This window comes from Corvus kubaryi, unplaced genomic scaffold (assembly GCF_017639235.1).
Source record: "Corvus kubaryi isolate FWS band 111438036 unplaced genomic scaffold, C.kubaryi_AGA036_p1.0 37396, whole genome shotgun sequence".
Taxonomy (NCBI): domain Eukaryota; kingdom Metazoa; phylum Chordata; class Aves; order Passeriformes; family Corvidae; genus Corvus; species Corvus kubaryi.
The window spans coordinates 20,508,523-20,523,954 of NW_024581135.1; the positions used below are offsets into that span (position 1 = coordinate 20,508,523).

Genomic DNA, 15,432 nt, shown 5'->3' on the forward strand with positions numbered 1-15,432 from the left:
TTACTTTCAAGCAGTTTCCAGATTACTTGGATTTATGCCTCTGAAATGTGCTTGATCAAGATTGGAGGGTGACAGTTTTAACAAATATTTTAATTCAAAAAAAGTTTCTTATTTAAAATTAAGTAGCTTCTTCTCTATTATATAGATATATAGCAGTTTTCCCCCTTTTCTTGTGCCTATTAATAGATGTTTACTTCAAATGCATTTTAGTTATTGCAATGGAATGAAAAGAGATTACAATATGTGTCTGCATAGGCAAAACAGTATCTTGACTTAAAGCCAACAGTAAAATAATTAATGACTTCAGCTATAAAAACTTAAGGCAGTAATTTCTCCAAACCACTTTCTTTCTTCTGGAAAATCATGAGTCTGTTTTACAAAATAGTCTGGAGCATTAAGGAAATGTACAGATTATTTAAACACTCTAGTGCTACCCTGAGAACAACTAGAGACCATGACAACTTTCTTTTCAGGTAAGCATCTCACAGTTTTTTTCAGTGAGCATTAACACATTTTATATTAGACAAGGAACACTAACATGTTAGTATTACAGAGAAAGTTGTGCAGCAGAAAATAATAGATTCCTAATTTCTGTACAACTTAGATAGTGGTAGTATGTATATTTGGTTATATGTTTCTCCTTCAGTTTTACTGTGCAGGAGACTTTTGAAGGCATTTGTTTCTTTGTTTAGCTGCTAAGACTTTGTGGGTTTTTTTGTGTTTGGTTGGTTGTTTTTTTTTTTTTTTTCTTACTGACGGCCAGTAACAACTGTTGAAACTGATAAGCAGTACTCAGCAATCAATAAGCTTGCTTTCAAGGCTGACTGGGGTGCTGCTAGTAGTCAAGCACAGCTGGCATCTGTAACACCAGTTCCACATTTTATTTTGGAAACCTCAGATGAAGTCACTGGATGACTACAAAGAGCGATGAGTGAGCAGAAATAAAATTCTAAGATCCTAATTTTTACACTTTAAGAAAATAAGGGAATCTGTAATCTGCTACGAAAATGTGGAATGAGAACTGAGAAGAAACAAAGAAGCTGCAGTAATCTGAAAACAACAGCAAGTGAACTAGGAGCTGTGCTCAAGGGTTAGGGGGTTTGCTGACTTTTAGACCTTTGCCTATTAGGTCATTAATGCCTGCCTTCAACCTTTGATCTTTCTGCAATTCTGGAAGCTCTCTTCGTTTTTTTCCAACACAAGTCCAAAATTGTGTGGTTACAATAAGGCTGTTGTACTGAACATCCCACATATGGATGTAGCACAGAAGACTCAGACAAATGGCTTATGTTGCAAGAATGCAACAGTCTACATTGTAAAATGTATATTAATCTCAAACAGCCTTTATTATGTGAATAAGGTGTGATTGTTTTTGTTTAAGCAGAGCTTTTTTTTCAGGAAGGAAGTTGCACCTCAGAACCAGGTAGAGGATGGATGATCTAAGCTCCACTTCGATACGTTAGACGGGGAGGAAGGGGCTATTTGTCAAGCCAGGACTGTTGGAGAGCAAAGCTCTTGGAAGACAGTGAGGAGCAGCAACGTGAGACTACAAAAACTTGGGGCCAGCAATGCTGAACTATGTTATAAGTGTAATGAAACTCAGACATCCTTGCTGTTAACTCCTAATAATGTTATGCCTTGAAAAACACCAGAGTTGATAAATTGTGCACAGCAGATTAATTAGAGACTTGGCTAATTTGAAGTTACACATATCTCAGGGAGAAGCGTGTCCTCTGGGGCAGAGCAGGAGATACTGGATGTATGTATTTCTTAAGAAAGGTTCCCCTGTTTAATTTTTAGGAAACAGTTTCTCTTGGTATTTGGGTGAGTTACACTGTAGTGTCTTTAGTGGTTTCTTGGATTGCCGTGCATGACAGCTTTCCCCATTGTTTTTTATGGGCCAGATTCTTGGCCATTTCAGGGTATCATTGACCATTCAGGAGCATCGCTGTAGATTTGGGAGTACAGTATAGAGATTGTAAACACCATGGCTTCCCCAGTGTCTTTGGGGTTGTTCTGATTTGTGGAGTAGGGTCAGCATGGGAACTCTAGTCCCTTTCCTGAGGCTGTGAAAGAAAATAACTTGGAAATACCTGTATTGCCTGATTACGCAAGGCTATCATTTTACATATTTGCTAATATGTTGTCCTTTCCTACTTCTATGGAAATGCCTGATTTTTTCCTAGCTTTGCTTTTATTCTACTCCACCACCACTGACAATCTGAATCACAGGTCTAGTAAGCTAATTGTTCCCAGAGCACAGTTTTTGAACTACTTGCCAGCTCTGACTGAAGCACAGACATCTCATTGGTGTTGCAGCACCTCTTCATCTTTCTCCTCATCTGTCTCTAGTTTGGATGTGCCATCCATCTGTCCCTCCAACTGCCCCTGTGTTGCTCAGAGAGCCTATCCAGGAGTAGAGGGTGAAGCACGGAGTCATGGAAACAAGGAGCTGTGTATGCCACACTCACAGGGTCTTGGAGCATGTTGGGGCTGACTCCAAGACAAAGTCATTCAAGCTCAATCTTGCCTTCCAGGCTTAACCATGGGCAGGCTCTGTCTTGTCCCACATACCAGCACCTGGACTCACATGGGGTTACAGAGGAGAATCCCAGGATGTCTGTGCTGTAAACAAAGATGTAAGGAGCCAAATACTGTAATCTTTTGAAGGTCTTGTAGGCTGGAAGAGTTGTGTCATTAAATTTCAGCCAGTTCAGTCCAGGGACTTTTAATATCTTTATTTTCCATTTTTTAAATATAAAACCCAAAAGGGACCATTAGATTATCTTTCCTGGTCACTACCTGACACTTAGTCTCACTGCCAACCTACTTAGCAAACAAAACTGACAACATGTGTGATGAACTCTGATTAGAAGGAATCTTAGAACTAGTGTAAGCATTAATAAGAATAGAAAAGTTAGGGAGTCACATTGTAATTGGGGGATGGTATCAAAAATACTACCATTTAAAAGAAAAAAAATAGAAAAAGCTTGTTTTCTTTGAGATCACTCACTACCAAATATTCTTCTATTTGGCAATTATATCCTTTTCCAGTATTAAAAAAAGAGCATGACAGCATAGCTAGGCTTCCTGTTAAGATGTTGTATCTCCCTACACAGTCAATAGGCAGAGTGTTTTTACCAGGAAATGACTGAAAATCTTCCTGGAATATGACAGATGCCAGAGCTGGCTGTCACTGACAGTCCTGGTAGATGTAGACCTCTAATAGAATCCAGTATTGGGGATATATTTTAGTAAGTGGCAGCTCTCCTTTTGGGTTCAAAGAGCTGGATTAGTAACTTACTACTGTCAGTTGGAGAACTTAATTTACATACTGTATCTTGCTGTGTTCATTCTGAAGAAACTATTAGTTTCATGTTGTTGTTATTTGAGCACTGTCACTTAAGCAGTACATCAGTGCCTGACAACATGGCACTAAAAAATTAAAGTTCTTTAATTAAGTAAGGAACCCATAGCCCTGTGAATTTGGCTCATCTTTCTGCAGTGTTGCTGTGCAACTGTGCGTGCTTATCCTTGGCTACACTAGGTTTGATCTGTGTGAGTTTGCAGAATTGAATAGCTAGCCCAGTGGGGTCAAACTTCTTGTGGAAACTGGCTGCTCTGTTGCAGGGACTGCCAGTTTTTTTCAGGAACAGAGGAGGCGGATGGAGCTGAATACGGTAGAGAACTGATCTGTTTACTCTTTGGGAATGGTATTGTATGTGCACATTGTTAAAAGTTTGTTGTGGTATAGAGAGTCCTCAGTAGAATTCAGTATGTAAAAACTGCAGCCAGCATGCCTTGCCTATGCCATACAGAACAAGTAAAGCAAGGTGGGACCCTGGAAACCAAGAGCAGGCAGGATGTTCCCTTTGCAGGAAGAAGCATGCCTGTTGCTCTTAAAACCCCATAACTTGAGTTACTGAGCCCAGCTAGTCTGTTGTGTGGGTGGGGAGTTGGAATGATGGAGACACTGGAGGCAGTGTTTCTCTTCCCTTTTAGTTTTCCACTTTAGTGGTGCAAAGGCACTCCCCCATATCCTGAAGCTGGCTGTGATCCCACAGATGTCTCAGTGCTGTGTTTGTGCTACAAAAGGCAAATCTGCCCAAGCAACTGTAAAGTCATCCCTATCATTTGAATCAGTAATGAACTAGTGCTGAGCATTCCTGCGCAGGGTGGGGTGAGGCAGGGAGAGGGAAGTGGGCCCAGGACATAGCCCAGGTGCTCAGCTTGGACTGTCTCTAGTGGCTACTAACCCTCCCAGCACCACTGCTGCTTACTCTCACACTGCTGCTCACCCTCAATTAGCCCGTCTGCTTCTCTGGCCTTGTATGGCTCATTTCCACTTCATGTCATGCTTCTTGTATACCTGAGCACAAGACTCAGGGACAGTTGAAGTCTCTCACAGGTTGGCTGCAGTCACATTTTCTGGCTGCAGTCGCATTTTCACGTCTAAACTCTCCCCAGAACCCATGGTTGGGCATATTGAGAAAGTTTTAATAAATCCCTAAAGGAAGTCAAATTAAAGTCAAATTATATGAGGTGAAGTTTGTCCTTGCACATAAACACCTCAGATTCATGGTCACATTAGCCTGGCAGAGGCCAGCACTGTGTGTGAGTGAGGTGGTCCTGCTGTCCTGGTTGCTCTTTCGTCTGCTTTCGACCCCTTCATGTGCTGGTGTACGTGTACTTGTGGTAAACTGTGCATACAACAGAGTGGCTTAATAGTGAAATGACAGTTTGGTGCCCTTAAGTAATGCATTTCTGTGTGCAGTTGGCACACAGAGTTATGTAAACCTTAAGGTGTGTTCAAGAAGCAGAATGAGGCAGTTGTGTGGCTTGAGGCATAGGACTTAGGTTTGAGAAATGTGTTGCAACATTTTTGAAGTGGAGGAAAAGGGAGAATTGGCCTTTTTCCCCCCCCGCTGCTGTCCCTGTGACTTGGAAACATGAGTTTGAGCTGTAAGGCTTAGTTTGAAGATTTCAACACTAGGCTCTTTAAATCCCACTCTCTATGCATTTTGGGTCTCCAGAGTGACAGAATCTAAGGCGGATTTTTCTTTTAGTAGGGCAAGTGCAAACTTTCTGAACAGGGAAGACATTTTAATACTCAGAAACATTTTTCTGTAACTGAAATGCTGCATCTCTTCTGTCTCTGGTATTTGTACCCTTTTCTGGGTTGCTTCCAGGGGTATGCAGGAGAGAAGTAGTTTGCAGTGGAGACTGTCGTGGGCTCAGGCAGGACTGGAAACAAAATCAGCTATGTAAAAATGTGAACAATCTTTCTCTTCCCTGTTTTTTTGTTCTTTTTACAAGGTGATGGCAGACAGTGACTTGCTGGACTTCTGTTTCAGCTGCATGTAATATATTCCAGCATTGCAGAAGACACAAAAGCCATTATACTGAAGGTGTAAATTAGCTTGCACTCAGGACTACTGCCAGATCACAGAAAGTGTGTGAAGCACACTGAATGATAGAGCCGAGTATGCAGCAGTGATACTCAGTTCAGAGAGAGGCTGCCACCTTTTTGCTCCAGTGATACAAGAATTGGCAAGGAGAGAAGGTGCAGCATCTTGGAGCTATTCACGAAGAGGAGAGAAAAAGGCATTAAATTAGCATTTAGTGTCTCTAGCTGCCAAACTGTCTCACTTAGGCTGAATATCACTGCCAGGCTGTGTACTCTCAGCAGCATGTTTTAGAGCCCAAGGAGGCTGGGGAGGAGCTGGGAAGCACCCACCGTGGTGCACTCCCTGACTGTGGCAGAGTGTGAAGGCAGGAGCTGGCTGCCAAGTGCTAACTTCTGTTAGATAGTTTAAGCATCCAGCCCGTCTGTGGAAAGCTACCTGGAATGTATATGGAGCTAAACTGAGTGACAGAATTCTAGTTCAAACTTAATCTTCCAGCTCTGTACCATGAGTAAAGGAAAGACAAGATGTCCAAGAAAAGTCTGCTTCCTTTGGAGTAATTAAGTTTTTTGAAAATTGCATTGTCCTGACACCTAGGAATCGGGGACTGTAGTTGCATTGTACAGGACAGACACAAGGAAGTGTAGGTCATCAGTAAATAGCTTATTGATGAATACAGTTACCTTAACAGATTTGCAAAGCTGCATTGCCTTTTTTTTTTTTTGTTTTTTGCTTTTGCAATAGTTTATCAGAGGTTTCATATTAGATAGCCAGGTACATCTATTCTGTTTGTAAAAGCTGCCTGTCTTATCTGGAATCTTATGTCAATGAATGTGTATTGCTACCTGTTCCCTGGAAGACTGATTTTTAAGTAGCAAAGCTGTTTAAAGCTTCTCAAGTTTTGGGTTTTGTTCTTTTTTAATTGAAAAGGAAAGCACTACATGCACTTTTATCTCTTAACCATTGTTCACCACAGCTGCGAGTAACTGTTTACTCTCATTGTTTAAAATATAGCCATTATGATAGGATCTTGTTTCACAATGTTCAGCTGTGACTCTGGTGCTGATTTATTCAGTTAATCATTAAAAGAACAGTATTGTTGACCAGTAACAAAGCAGAGTTTGAGACTGAAATGAAGCTGCTGCACAAGCTCAAGGTGGAAACTAATATAGGAATATTAGCAATAGACCACCAGCTGGTTAAGAGTTGGCTTTTATGTCTGTTTACTTTGGGAAGTAAAGGGAGAGAGTAGTTTGGAAAGAGGAAGAAGAGTACTTTTTAACTGTCTACATGGTGTGAACTTGGTCCAACCCCTTTACTATGATATGTAACATTTCATGTTACATATTCATATAATATATAACAGATAATGTTAGAAATTGCTGTTTACCTGTACTTGCTTTAAAATTAAAGCACATTGTTCTGACCTTCAATGTTAACATTAATTGTATTTCCCAGTACTGACTTTCTGAATCATAACTGAAAGACCTTTGATTTATGATAATGTAAAGCACCTTTTTGCATTTTGTGTTATTTTTTTCTTTAAACAACTAAAAAGTTAATAATATTTAACACAGCTACATTTAGTAGTGATAGCACAGGATTCACCCTACTGAACAGTGAATGCTGGGAGAAACCTGCATTATATAGGTATGATTTTGTGGCTAAGGTCATGATTGTCCATTTTGCAGCTGAGTTAGGCAAATAGTTAGTACGGTCTGAAAAAAGCCACTTCCTTTTTCTTCGCTTAAATCTCCAAAAGCTAGATGTGGTGGATGCTTCCTTTTTCTTAGACTTGACCATTTGTTGGTTCAGACTGAGGCTGGAGTATCGCCATGTTCACCAGTACAACTGAGATTTTTTTTTAGCTTAATGAAGGAACTAGAAACCATTCTGGTATGGAAACTAAGGTCATTCAGAAGTAGCCTACCAGGCTGACTTTTGCAGCCACTTAATCTAATTGAGTCTAAAAGACGAATTAGGGGTCCTGACAGGAGGAGACTTTTGGAAACCAGCCTGGAGGAACTATCAAACAATTCTCCTTTCCTGAGAAGCTCAACTTTTGTTCCTCACTTTTTATTTTTAAGGCAGTTTTCATGATTCAGCAAGCTCAGGATTAAGAGAAGTGCCAGACTGATGTTTGTAGGCAGCTCTGTCTTCTATATCTCTTCACTCTGTCTGCTATCCATAAGTGTGACCCTGCTTGACAAAGGTTAAAAGTACTTATTCCTGCATATGCCATCTTTGGATCCTTTTTTCCCCAGTTCATTTTGTGTTGCATGTTTATGATGTGTGGCCTGGTGCTACTTGTGAACTTGTTGCTTGGTGTCCTGTGTTGAGACCCAGCTGCCACAGTGTTCCCAGGCCACTGGAAGCCAGCTCTGTCTCACTTACCTGGGTTAGAGTCTGGGTTCATCATTCCCAGCTGATGCATGATCCCAAGCAGTCAATGCAGTTTTTGGTTGTTTTGTAATTGAAGAGTGCAGATGCTGTGCTTAGCTGCTGATGGGGAAGAAGGCCAGTGGATGTCATGCCTTATTTTATTACCAGGATGAAGGAGTTACTTCAGAAGTGTCAGATAATTAAATGCAGTCACTATACCCATGTTTCTTGGTACAGCTATTAGTAAAGAAATACTGGCCATCTCAGTCAACAATTTAATGTTATTTTTTTTCATGCTAAAGGCACTGAAGGCTTTTAAAATTGCTCTTAAAGGGTGTTTCTCTTATATGCTGTTTGGATACAGGATAATGAGATTTAGAAAACCTTTAAGAAGCAATTATAAATAGAGGCGTGAACAGCTGTAAATTTCTATGTCGAAAAGTAAACATGCTGAAAGGAAGGCTGAACACTAATATGGGAATGGCCATGGGATGAAAGGGCTTACATAGATGCTGTCTCCAGCAATTGCTAGCAGCAGACTGGAGGAGGCATGTAAAGACAAAGTAAGGGAATTACAGATCACCCCGTCTGTGTTCTCCTGTCTGAATCAATCAGCAGCTGGAAGACATCCCAGGGTGAGATGTTCCACATGAGCTGCTAAGTTTTACTAGCCATCGATCAACTTACCTTTCAAGAACATGTCTAATCAGTTTTTGAAGGCGTTTATACTGTTGTTGCAGGATACTGTGGAAGCTTAAAAACATAGAAATTTAACTGGTCTTTACATGAAAAATTCTGCCAACTGATGAGAATTAGTAGTAGTAAGTGAAATCATTTATGAGAGACCAAACAGACGTTTCCTATACAGCTTCTCCCATACAGACTATTATCATGTCCCTTGGTCATCTTTGGATGAAGGGAGACAAATTTTACTTCTGCTCCTATAGGGAGAAATTGCAGGGACTGAGGAAAGACAGCCCTCAGTTCTGCATGCCATCAAAAAATTAGCCATCTGTGCATAGCTATGATAAGTAACTGTTGGAGCATATCAACGATTTGACTTCACTCCGGAAGATTCTCTCTACACAAGGTTCAAGGGACACCTGACACAGTGCAGTCAAAAACCAGCTACTTATTGGTGAGCAAAAGCATTATTAGGGATAATACTATGTCCTGTGTATAGTATCCTACATTAGTGATGCTTTATATTTTCTCAAATGAAAGAATGTCAGCTGTTGCTATCTGTGTTTCACAGTTATAGAATGATGGGACAATTATTTCACCCATTAGGGAGAAGAACCCTAAAGGACTGCAATCCTAACCATTACAGCCCCTTTATCAGTAGACTCATGGAAATAGAGTATTCCTTCAGGTATGCCCATACTCTTATGGGAACTGGGATATTTGCACATGTTTTGGTCTATGTTTACAGAAATGTTTCACGTACAGAGACATTTGCTTTAATTCCTGAAAAAATGGAATGCCTGACTTAGCTTTGATACTCTAAACTCCTAACAATAGTTCCAGAAGAACACTCTTATTAAATGAGACCTAAAAAAAATATTTTTTTTGAGGTTAAAAAAAATTTGCACTTGGACTTACTGTGTGGTCCCAAGAAGAAAATGGTTGTCATATTCTTAGAGGAAGTCTTAAAGCACAGGTTGTCTCATTGCCCTGTGTTTTGATTCCGAAGGGAAGGACAGGGTTCTGAAGAAATGTAAGCAGTTATTGGGAAGTTCATAAGGAAAAGTCTTACTAATTGTTTCAGTGTTTTCTAACTGTTCTAAGCTGTCTGAGGCACCTGGGGGCTAGTGCCCACTCTCTGAAAGCTGGGATGCAGAACCCTTGACTTACTACAAGCTGCACCTTGCAACTTAACAATTTAGATAATCCACCCATCCATTTGGCTCTTAGCACCTGCTAGCTGCCCCTTCACACTCTGGAAAGGGAAAAGTCTTTTGGCCAGTTCTACTCTGGAGGGAGACAACTGCTGCTCTCTCCTGGCATGGTAAGCCCAAGTGAGAATGTCTTGAAGGAGGAGCCGGCACACTGTAAGGAAACTTAATGCTCTTGGTGTAACATTATCTGGCATTAGTATGTAGTTTAAAAAGTAATTCTACAAGGAGGAGAACAATACTATCACAAAGTAGTTGCAGCTTTTCTGCCAGCCTTAGCTTTTCAGCAGCAAAATAAGTTTAAGAAGTCCTTTCTTTAAACGTTTTGTTTTGGTTTTTTTTTTCTGATTTGCACTTCAGCCACAGTCAAACTTCTCTGGTTTTTATTTAGTTTCTGAGTCATACTTCTTCTTTCTCTTCTTAAGTAACAGTCTTTCTAGTTTGGGAATAGCAGTACTACTGTACCTGCCAGTTCCCCTCTTCTGCATGAACTCTTATTGCCCTACATTACATAGTGCTGCTGCCCTGCAGTGAGGGTCCAGGTGCAGCTACAGCATGGGAAGCAATAGTCTGCTGTCCCACCTGTCTAAACAGAGCTGATTCCTACCTGCTCTGGTAGCACCCCCAAGTCCTGGGTCACCTTGGGGTAGTTACTGAGGAGACTGGGATACCCTGCACCGAGTTGACTTCCTTGTTTTAGAAGGGAAGATAGTCTAGAGGGATGAAAATGTCATTTGCTGGTGTGGGTTGCTGCTATGTAACACTGTGAGCAAGAGCTGTGGTTTTCCTTTATGTTTCTACCTGTAGCAAGCCTCTGCACTTTGGCTTTCGCCTCTGTATCAGGGCTCATCTCATCCTATAGTTAGGCACTTAGGCTAGGACAGCAGTGCAATACGAGACTCTGCTATGCTGGGTGAATGCAGTAGAAATTTAGGATAGCAGGAGTGTGTCCTGGAATGAAATGAGAGCTTGTTGTTTTACTAAAGATAATGTGTTGTTTGTTGCATTTGTTTCTTCTGCTCTCGGAGAATTGGAAGTATTTCCTTCAGAATGTTGGTCTTTCTTGCTGGTTAGCATAGCCAAAATATCTTAATGGGACAGCCAAATGACAGTAGGATATAACATATGAAAATGTTGAGTCCTTTTGATGGATGTGGACATTATAAAATTTGGTAGTATTTGATAGAAGGCTTTGAGTTTTGAACTTTAATGGTATTGGTATATTGATAGGATATTAATACCTGTTTCTTTTACCTTAATGTAGCCAGGAAGTGGTGCTGTCGTAGTTAAATGAATCTAGTAGAAACAAAGTGTTCTAGTACATCTTTTGGAAACTAATGAGAAGTGTCCATAGCACTGCTTGGCTGGAACTGTGGTCTCATTTGAGCAAATACTGGCGTCACTGAGCCGCCACAGTTAGGTTCACTGGCTACATACCCAGCTTGCAGAGGACTCTTTTTGTTTTTTGGTGAGAGATAATCACATTATTAGCAGCTTTTTGATGCAGGAGTCAGAATTGCTGAGCTTGTTTGAAATTCTCTTGGTTCTCTTTCCTTTATTTTTGGCTTTTTAAAAAAATAGAAATATCATAGTGACTGCATGCTGAAAGTACTTCCTTTGCTCATGGCATAAGAACGTTTCTCCTGTGCTGTGTGTGCATTTTGAGTATGACCTAGAGCCCAGGAGTGATTCGTGATGCCTTTGTAATGGGAACTTGACTCACATATGGCATGATGAATCAGCTTCCTAGGTGTAGTGGATGCTGTTCTGGGAAAGAAATGTTCATTGGACATGGTACACTGTGCAAGCACATGATCCTAGTCTGTCTTTCTGTGCTCATCCCATCAGTTACTCAGACTGTAAATCCGTATCTAAATTGTATTACTATTTATGTAAATTAACATTTCAGAAAAACAGTATTTTGCCATTGGTTCAACTTCTTGTATGAATAGGAATTCTTGGGCTGCTTTTACAGAGCCTCGGGGCGTTCTTTTCTTCCCCTTGTGACGCCAGTTACTTCTGGCTGTGTCAGTGGTAGCTTTGTCCTTGCATCACAATGACTCTGCAAAGAACAGATTTGTAAGTGGGAAGGTGTTGAAATATCAGTAAGAGTTTTTAAAGCTTTACATTCAGGTTGAATATAGTAGGATGAAGTGGAAATGAAACAGGAAAGTTCAACTTAGGAAAAACTACCCCATATTTTGGAGGGTTTCTTTAAGATTAAACTGACTTGACTCTTAAAATATCTTAGGTAACACTTTATTAGCCTCAGTGTGTTGGGAGGATTAAGAAAGATTTATCCTCTCTCCCCATTGGCCTAAGGAGAATTTGTGTTTACCTTCAGCTTTATGTTAGACATTGCCATAATGTCATTATTATAAGAATGAAATATGTGACAAAAGTCACTTAGGAAAAATGCAGATTGCCGTTTATGAAATGTGGACTAGGCACAATTTTCTGTTTGCAGATATACTTCTTGAAACAGATTATTATAGGACATGATTTTTAACAATGGAGTATCTTAAATACCATAAATAAAAATTAAAATTACATTATTTTTTTGAAAGTAAAGTCAAGCATACCTACATTTCTGGTTAAGAACAAGCAAACTTTTTAGCTCTCAAAAGAATTTTGTAGGTGCTTTTTTCTTTACAACAAGTACTGTACAAGCATATGTTAATTGACGTTCATTATGTCATGTGCTTGGATTTTGTGTGTCTGTTTTTGGTCATGAAGCATGAGAACTGCAGTACTAGTCTTCAGAGTGTGCAAAATAGAGGAGTACTCTATGTAGCATATATAGTTAATAGAGATTATGGTATTCCTTAAAGTTAAGGTTGTCTAGCACTTGCATGTAAATGATTACTTTTCAGATACTTTTAACTTGACCAAATTTTAATCTTTTGAACTGATGTTTGATCTGTGTCTGAGGGTCAAAATTGATGTCCATAAATTTGGAATTGTTTTTCTAAATCTGTCCTGCATTGGTTCCATATAATGGAATTTAATTTTTTTTTAAGAGTTAGGAATTTGCATCTGAAGAAGTTATGTTAAATGCAAACTGGTGCATGTTTAGAAAATACCAGATTTAAATTTTGTTTTGTAACTTGGAGTCAGTGGCTTACATGGAGTGAGTTACAGAGGCATCACCTATATACTTAGTATAGAGGATAAAAATAAATTCTGAATGCACAAATGCTCTAAATAAGGGAGTGTTATGGAGAAGTGCTCCAATAATATAATTAGAGCTTTATAGCCTAATGAGTATGCAAAGAGAGTCACCTGAGATTGCAACCCCCCTTGCCATGGGCAGGGACACCTTTCACTAGACCAGGTTACTCAAAGCCCCATCCACCACAGCCTTAAATACTTTTACGGTGGAGCAGCCACAGCTTCTCTGGGCAACATATTTCAGTGCCTCACCACCTTCACAGTAAAGAATTTATTTCTAGTATCTAATATAAACCTGCTTTCTTTTAAGTTTAAAGCCATTGCCCTTTGTCCTGTCACTACATGCCCGTGTCCAAAGTCCCTCTTCACCTTTGTTGTAGGCCTCTTCGTATCTTTGTTGTAGGTACTGGAAGGCTGCTAGAATGTCAGAGCCTTCTCTTCTCCAGGCCGAACAACCCCAACTCTCCCAGCCTGTCTTCATAGAAGGGGTGCTCCAGCCCTCTCATTATCTTTGTGGCCTTGTCTGGACTTGCTCCAGCAGAATCGCAGAAGGCCCACATCGTCCTTGCTGCTGGGACCCCAGAGCTGGATGCAGATTTAAAGTTCGTGTTCTGTGAGTGGGTTAAGATGGCAAGTCAGATCCACATTTTTTGATAGTTAAAATGTCTCTGTAGTATGTCACTTCTATTAATGTAAGAACATAACTGAGGAGAATATTGGAGTCGGCTGGAATAATTGTTTTAAGCTACTTTTATGGTCTTCCTCCGGTAACTCCTGATACAATGAAATGCAGGAGGGGGATCCACACGAGGTGATTTACCTTGCTAGGGAGCCTACTGCCCTACTTGAAACAGAAGGGATAGGAGTGACATATGCATACTGTTAATACCATCCACAGGGCATGAATTCTCTCTTCAAATTTTGCAGCTAGTTCAGGAACACTTTCATTATTCACAGGCGGTGGAGACAGTACAGAACTTGCAGGCATCCAGGACATCTGTGCCACCCCTGTATCTGGATAGATGCCTTACAGGTCTGTGACAGTATGGGCTGTTGGTTGTTACAGCGTTGCTGAGCTGTTACCAATTCTCTTCTGATCATTGCTAGTGTTTGTGAGCTGAACCCCTTGAAACAGCCTCATGAAAATGTCTTTTCTTACTTGAAAGTTTTGGGCACGGTACATGTTGCTGAGTGTCCATTTGCACCATGGTAGCACAAGCACACTTTGTTTCTATACCCTCTTCCAGCTGTTCTGAACACAAGCTGTATCAGTGTCCTTAGACCAGCATTTGAGGCTTGTCAACCTTACCTGATAATTGAGGAGAAACAAGGAAAAGAAGTACTGACTTATTAAAAAGCAGTAGTATTTGGTTCCAGTAGCTAGGGAGCGTAGGATTGATTTCCCTAACACATAGCAGCTTATACCAGCCTGTTGCCAGAAATGGATTTTGCAGACCTGGACCATTTCTTTCTATAATTGCAGGACCAAATGGACAAGTTGTTCTGCAGCATCCTCTGTGTGCTTAGGAGGTAGTATGGTACTGGCAAGGGGAAGTGCAGGTGCTTTTCTTATAGCTAGTGAGTAGTACTGATGGTTTAGAAATGCTTTAGGAAGTAGAAATGCTTTTTGTGTGTTTAGGAGAACTTAAAGACAAAAAGCTTTTCTTTTTCTCTCAGCCAGTGTGAACTTGCACTTTACCTGCAGTGGAGTCTGAAATCCAAACTTCCTACTGTGTTGTATTTCTCTATAGACAAACAGCTTTCTTATCTGTCTTGATAAGAGTCAAATAACCTCCTGCATTCAAAAGGCAATGTTCACAACTGACTCCTAATTTCAAAGCCAAGATCTTATTTCCTGTGAAGACTATCATGCTGCATCAGCTGAAATTGTTACTGGAAGACACAGCAGTAATCTGCTTCCACTGAATATTAAATGTTCCAGCGTGAAATTTTATTTTACGTTCCAAAGATGTCAGCTGCGTAGCAGGCATTGTAACTTGCCAGAAGAGTTTTGAGTTAACAGCTGATACATTTTTGAAAGTCATACACATCCCTTATAACTGATAAAATTCTAAAGACTTTCTGAAATAATAGCCTTTTTTTTGGGGGGGGGTGGGGGGGTGGGGCCTGGATGTTGTGCAGACATCACAGCTGCCGTGATAGTCATCACTGTGAGTAATGAGTACAGTGTAGCAGAAACGTGGCCTTGCCCAGATGGTGGCACAGAAAACTGGAACTGCTCCCGTACAAGCACTGACTGCACCTGGCACAAGCTGTGTTTCCCAAAAGGTTCTCTGTAGGCTGTCAAGGCTTAAGTCATTTCAATTTATGAGTTTAGGACACAGGTTTCTTGGCTCATGTTTTCTCTGGGTCTTCCAGCTGTGTCTGGTAACATTTTTGCCTCATGAGTGTGAGGATTGTATATCAAATATATATAGAATGGGCTATGGCATATAGGTTATGACACTGGCTTTAGGGTAGTGACAAGCTGAATATGGCTCTATGATTTTGCCTTAAAGAAACCTCCATGCAATTTTATAATAGAAAATAAACAATCTACAGCTGGAAGGATGAAGCAG

General features: G+C 40.4%; 1 protein-coding gene across 1 annotated transcript in view; it reads left to right on the forward strand.

Moving 5' to 3' along the window:
* The first annotated feature begins 387 nt into the window (after positions 1-387).
* ITGA6 (integrin subunit alpha 6) overlaps positions 388-15,432 on the forward strand; it is a 120,030-nt gene continuing 104,985 nt past the window's right edge. The window contains exon 1 of the mRNA XM_042040576.1: positions 388-473. Coding sequence (XP_041896510.1) covers positions 403-473 — 71 coding nt within the window. The 5' untranslated portion in view covers positions 388-402. The remainder of the gene's footprint in view (positions 474-15,432) is intronic.